Raw genomic sequence first — 5924 nt, forward strand, 5'->3', positions numbered from 1 at the left:
GGGGGGGGGGGGGGGGGGGGGGGGGGGGGGGGGGGGGGGGGCTTGGAACCCGGTGCCGGGCGCTGGGTGCCAGAGGCGCCCCACCCCACTCGCCCCGCCCCGCCCAGGTGGGGCTCATCGCAGCCTCTGCCAGAAGCGCCCCCACCAGGCACGTCCTGCTCCACTCAGGTGGAGCTCATCGAGTGGGCTCCGGGTGGGCGGGGCCGGGCGCGATTAGGGAAGTGGGGCTGGGCCGGGGCGTGATGGAGGCCGAACCAGTCCCAGACTTCTCGAAGCTGCAAGAGCTGCTGGCGCCGCCGTGTCTGGACCCTAAGCCGCCCCGGGCGCCCCCTGTTCAGCAGGCGCCCAGGACCCCAGGATGCCCCAGACCCAATGGCAGGTGCGTTAAGGAGCGGCCCCTTCCCCGAACCTGATCCAGTGGTCAAAGGGTCATGACCTTTGGTTCCTGGGGTTATCCAGGGGTCACATGTCAGTTACTGGCACTTAGAAAGAAGTTCTGGTCCGGAGGGATACTTGGGGTCATATGGGGGTCACATGGGGGTCAGAGGCCATGCAATGCCCCCATGTCTCTGAGGACTACATAGGTTCTGCCCAGGGAAGGGGGTGACCACACTGTCCCTTGTCCCCAGGTCCTTCTGGCCTGCACGCCAGGACTCGGTCACTGCCCTGCGTTTCCTCCAAGAAACAGCAGAGGGGCTGGTCCAGATCCCTGCCCGGGACACCCAAGCCCTGCGGCCCTGCTGGGAGCTGAAGGCCTTGGAGACTCTGGGACCCTCGCCTCTGGCAAGGGATGCCAAGAATATGCTGACCCCAATCAGCCAGCCATGCTGCAGCTTGGGGCCCCCAGAGGCTCCCCCAGCCCCCTCAGCCCTACCCCAGAGGAGGGCCCGGAAGCAGTCAAAGCCCCACCCGGGCGCTGAGAAAGTGGACCCCCGGTTCGAGGGGGTGACCCTGAAGTTTCAGATAAAGCCGGATTCCAGCCTACAGATCATACCCAGCTACAGGTAGGGGCTGGCCCAGAGGAGGGCGCCCTTTTGCAGGTTATAGTGATAATGGTGGGGGCAGGGGCCTCCAGGCTTCTGTTCCCGGATGCCCCACACCAGCCCTACATTACAAACGGCCCAGCCTCTGAGCCAGACCTCAGGCTGGTGCCAGCCCCAGCCCTGCTGCCATGACCCAGCAACGTCCTGGTCCGAGCATAGGTGCTGTTTATGAGATGGGCCCGACCATACTGAGGGCTGCTGCTACCATTGTTTTTCCCAGTAATGATCATGACCACCACCTGTCAGGAACAACAACCATGAGAGGGAACAGGTAGCCCTTGATGTATACAGGCTCGTGAAGCCTTGTGAAGCCCATTTTACAGATTTGGAAACTGAGGTGCGGAGGATGCGATCGCTTGTCTGGAGTCTTGCAGTGAGGACTCGGGAGAAATGGGATCTCACACTGGCAGGCTGGCCCCAGATTTCCTACCTCTTCACAGAATAATCATTATTATGATTAATGAAGGGGCAACGCCAGGCCTTTCAGACATCAGATGCCTCCTTGGGGGATGCTTCTAATCCCGATAGTAAATCATCATGGAGGGGCCACTGCCTGGGACAAGGTACAGATCCCCCAATGCTAACCCCTGTCTACTCTCCAGCCAGGCCTGCAGTAGCCGCTCTCAGGGTCCCTCTACAGGCCCTGCCGGGGGCCCTGAGGCCAGCTCAGGAGGCGGCGAGGCCCTCGGTGAGTCCTGGTGACTTAAGAGCTATAAATATTTGGGGGGGGGGGCAGTTTCCCATCCTCTCTTTCTTCCCATCCTGCTTCCCCATTTAGACCCATCCAGAAGGAGTCATGGTGCACCTCCCTCCACTCAGGCTGAGTCACCCCCACCCCCGGTTTCCTCCTCTGCTTAGCTTTGCCATCTGTCTCCCTTCCTGGCTTTCCCTCTGTCTTAGATCTGGTAATACCCAGGGCTGGCCCAGAGCCAGGTGGGGCCGTCATAGAGACTCCAACAAAATGCCCCACCTGCACAGGCCTCCTGAGCCCAGACTCTTGGCCTCTGCCCCTTACTCTTTGGCCTCTCCCCCTTCAGGGCCCCGGTGCTGTGCTTCCTGTAGGACCCAAAGGACCCCACTCTGGAGAGATGCTGAAGATGGGACCCCTCTCTGCAATGCCTGTGGTATCAGGTCCTCAGGATGGAGGGAGGAGTTTGGATGCTTAGCCAGTGTGGGGTTCTGGGAGGGGAAACACTCACCCTTGGGGAAAATGGTTCCTGTGTGGTAGTTTCTGGGCCCCTGCTGCTTTCTGATGTTGGTTTCTCATAACCCCATCCCAGGTACAAGAAATACGGCACCCGCTGCTCCAGCTGCTGGCTGGTGCCCAGGAAAAGTGTCCAGCCCAAGAAGTTATGTGGCAGATGTGGGGTGTCCCTGGGCCCCCACCAAGGCCCAACTCAGGAAGGGTAAGCCCTTCCTCACCCAGCTGAGCCCATCCTGACTCAGTTTCTCGGGGTGGGGGAGATGGACAGAAGCCCTCCTGGGAGGAGTGGGGGAAAAACTTGGGTCTCCAGGGGTCCAGCTTGCCTCTTCTCTGCCCCCTCCCATTCAGGGATCCCAGGTGGAAGACCCAGGCCTCAGGCTCCAGAGTCCCTGTCTCAGGGGGCCACTGTCCCCCTCCCTGGCCCCTGGTCCAATCAGGTGTGGCTGAGCCTCCCCTCAGAAAATGTTCTCAGCAGTGACACTCCTGTGAACAGCAGTAACAATAAAGAACAAAACTACTCTGAGAAAGAGCGCTGTGACTTGGGGATCCCACCTCGGGCACACTTCCCCCTCCCCCCGCCCCGCGTCAGCAATGTGGGGGCAGGTGTTTTCTCATTAGGATTCTGAGGGACACACACACTCGTATATACAGGGACCAGCCCACCCACAGAGAATTAGCCACATTCACCACAACATCCCATGTAGGGCAACAGCCACCATGTGCAGACAAAGAACACATGTAGAAGGACAGACACAGGGCGCCTGGCTGGCTCGGTGGGGGCAGGGTGCTACTCTCAATCTCGGGGTTGTGGGTTCAAGCGCCATGTTGGGTGTAGAGATGACTTAAAAAAATCTTTAAAAAAATCTTAAAAAAAAAAAAGATACGTGTGTGGGCTGACACACATTCACATACACGCAAGACACACTGACAAACTCGCATGTGCTGACACACAAGACACAGACCACACCCTAGACAGAAAGGCATGTTGACGGACACACATCTGCTGATGGACACGTGTGTCCGTGGACACATGACAGATACACATGTCAACACACAGAAGATACACTGAGGTGACACACACATTGGCACACAGTGATACACACACAGCGGTCCCTTTATTCGTCAGCTCCACCCCTGCCTGCAGAGTGTCCCCTTCCTACACGTTTCTGCATACGAGTCCCCTCTGTGGCCCCTCCCCCTCTTCCAAGAGCTCTCTAACCGCACCAGACGGTGTCCCTAGCCTGAAGCCAGAAGCCGCGCAGGAGACGAGGGCCCTGGCCAGAGCTCAGCCCTGTCACTGTTGCCAGAACACACAGGATACCAGTGCTCACTGGGAGGACTGGCGGGATACAGCCAGGGTGGGGGTGGTCCCCCATGGCAGTGAGTGAGACCTGCCTGGCCACATACCCCAGGAGGGAGAGCCCCTGTGAAACCCTCTTGTCTCCCTTGGGTGAGCCTGTGGGGAAGGTCTGGGCCCAGCTCCTCAGCCCTCAGATCCCTGACTCCTTCAGTCCCACCATTCCTCAGCTCAGAACACCCTCCCCCATGTCTCCCATAGCTGCTGCCTTCTCATTACTGCGGGGGGGGGGAGCCCCCATACCACATATTCAGAGCAGCCTTCCTTGACCACCCAGTCTAAAATAGATACCCCCCTCCCATGCTATGTCAGGCTGTAGTTCAGTTCCTCACTGGTCTCCTTCTTAGAACCTACCAGAATTTTTAGTTCTCTACTGCTCTGGGGTTATTTCATGCACTTTTATCTTCCCACCTGGACCATGACTTCAGGGGTCCAAGGCCACAGCTCTGTCCCTGACCATGAGAGGCCACCCCAGGGCCTGTCATGGAGTTCTTTGGGGATGCACATTGAACACATGAAGGTCTCAGACTGTGTGCCTGTGAACTCCTGTCTGTTTTTACCCACTTATTCAGCATTTATTGAGCAACTACTGTGTGCCAGGCCCTAATGGGGACACTGTATGTGACTAGAACAAAGATCCCTGCTCTAGCGAAGCCAATATTCTAAAGCGACTGTAAACAAATATTCGATTAAATATCTAACAGAATGTCAAGTAGTGGGCGCCTGGGTGGCTTAGTTGGTTAAGTGTCTGCCTTCAGCTCAGGTCATGGTCCCAGGGTCCTGGGATCAAGCCCCGCATCAGTCTCCCAGCTCAGCGGGGAGTCTGCTTCTCTCTCTGCCCCTCACCCTGCTTGTGTTCTGTCTCTTTCTCTCACTCTCTCTCAAATAAATAGATAACATTAAAAAAAATGTCAAGTAGTGATTGATGCTGAGGAGAAAATGAAGTATGTAAGGAGATAAAGGCCACCTCAGTGATGGTTCTCTCTGAGGACAGACAGCCACGCCCTCTCTGACATGTGTGTAGAGACCTGAGGATAAGGAACTAGCTGTGGGACTGCAGAGGTGAGGACAGTCCAGGCAGAGGGAATGGCAAAAGCAAAGGCCCTGTGGCAGGCTGGGCTTGGCGGGATTCAAGGAACCGCGAGGAGGCTGGTGGGAGTGGAGGCAGGTGGTTAAGGGTGTGTGTGACAGGAGGGGCTGCACCATGCTTGGGCTGTTGCCTTCTGTATGCTGGCTTAGCCGCTAGTTCCTCCCACCCCAATCCCCAGCAACCCCCGTTTCCTGCTCTTACCTTTGCTCAGGAAATGTCTGCCTAGGGCAGCTGATGGAGTGGGAGCTGTCCAGGACTGCTTCCTTCTCTCAGGCTCTGTTCCTGCTTTTGAGGGAGGCTGAGACTGCAAGGGTGGGGGGAGGCCAGCTGTTCTCTCCTTATGCTGTAGGGGGTGAGGGAGATGGTGGTGTGCAGAGGGGGTTGCAGCTGATACCCATGTGTCTCTTCTGAATCATGACAGGCAGTCAAAAGGCAGGTTGGGGGTAAACTGAGGCACCGTGGACGGACACAGGATGGAGGAGGCATTGAGGGTGGGGCGGGGATGCACCCTTTAATAGGAGGGACATCTCACTCGTAAGTGCAGCCACTGTCTGCATTTAGTCATCCTGGCAGGACCTCAGGACAGGGGTCCAATGCCCAGACCCCTGGGAGGGTGCTCTACCCATCTTGGGAAGGCAGCCTCAGCTCTGCCTGGAACCAGGCCTGGGGGAATCACCTAGCTCCCACCCCAAGAGTTAGCGGGGTTAGAGGGCAGCGCTGGACGGAAGAGATAAGGGGCAGGGAGCTGGAGGAAGGAGTGTCGTCCCCACCCCAGGCCAAGGTTGGCTGAGAGCAGGAAACTGGACATGGAGAGAACACGCTCCAGCTCACACCGCATGAAGGCGGCTTGGGCTGTGTGTCTGACACATAGTAGGCCCTCAAAAACAAGCAAGCAAAAATAGTTTATGTGTGAATAACCCGCGGCGCTGGGACTGGAACCTTGGGTTGCTCCCACATGGCAGAGACTGAAGTGGACGGACCCAGAGTCCTTTATAAAAACTTTATTGGGGGGGGGTAGAAAATGGGGGTGACGCCCCTGAAATTGAATAGATAATGAATGAATAAATAAATAAATACATAAATAAATAGAACAATAAGTAAGCCCCCGTGTCCCTCTGGGGGGCGTCCCCCGGCCCGCGGGGAGAGAGGAACCGCTCACGCCGACGTCAGCTGGATGGCGAAGACCTCGCCCCCTGCCTGCGCCTCCGCGGTGCCCGCAGCCTCGGTTCC

The 5924-nt window shown here is 57.5% G+C and overlaps 2 protein-coding genes across 2 annotated transcripts in view; one reads left to right on the forward strand and one right to left on the reverse strand.

Moving 5' to 3' along the window:
• Positions 1 to 242: 242 nt before the first annotated feature.
• On the forward strand, positions 243 to 2514 carry ZGLP1 (zinc finger GATA like protein 1). The gene is made up of 5 exons (XM_040628273.1): positions 243 to 379; positions 585 to 1004; positions 1646 to 1731; positions 2081 to 2174; positions 2324 to 2514. The coding sequence occupies exons 1-5, from the start codon at positions 243 to 245 to the stop codon at positions 2451 to 2453; spliced, it is 867 nt and encodes a 288-aa protein (XP_040484207.1). The 3' UTR covers positions 2454 to 2514.
• A 3198-nt stretch (positions 2515 to 5712) lies between these two features.
• Positions 5713 to 5924, reverse strand: part of ICAM5 (intercellular adhesion molecule 5) — a 6504-nt gene continuing 6292 nt past the window's right edge. Inside the window, exon 11 of the mRNA XM_040629368.1 lies at positions 5713 to 5924. This exon is cut by the window's right edge and continues 200 nt beyond it. Coding sequence (XP_040485302.1) covers positions 5850 to 5924 — 75 coding nt within the window. The 3' untranslated portion in view covers positions 5713 to 5849.

The sequence above is a fragment of the Ursus maritimus genome, unplaced genomic scaffold, assembly GCF_017311325.1.
Source record: "Ursus maritimus isolate PB19 unplaced genomic scaffold, ASM1731132v1 scaffold_14, whole genome shotgun sequence".
NCBI lineage: Eukaryota > Metazoa > Chordata > Mammalia > Carnivora > Ursidae > Ursus > Ursus maritimus.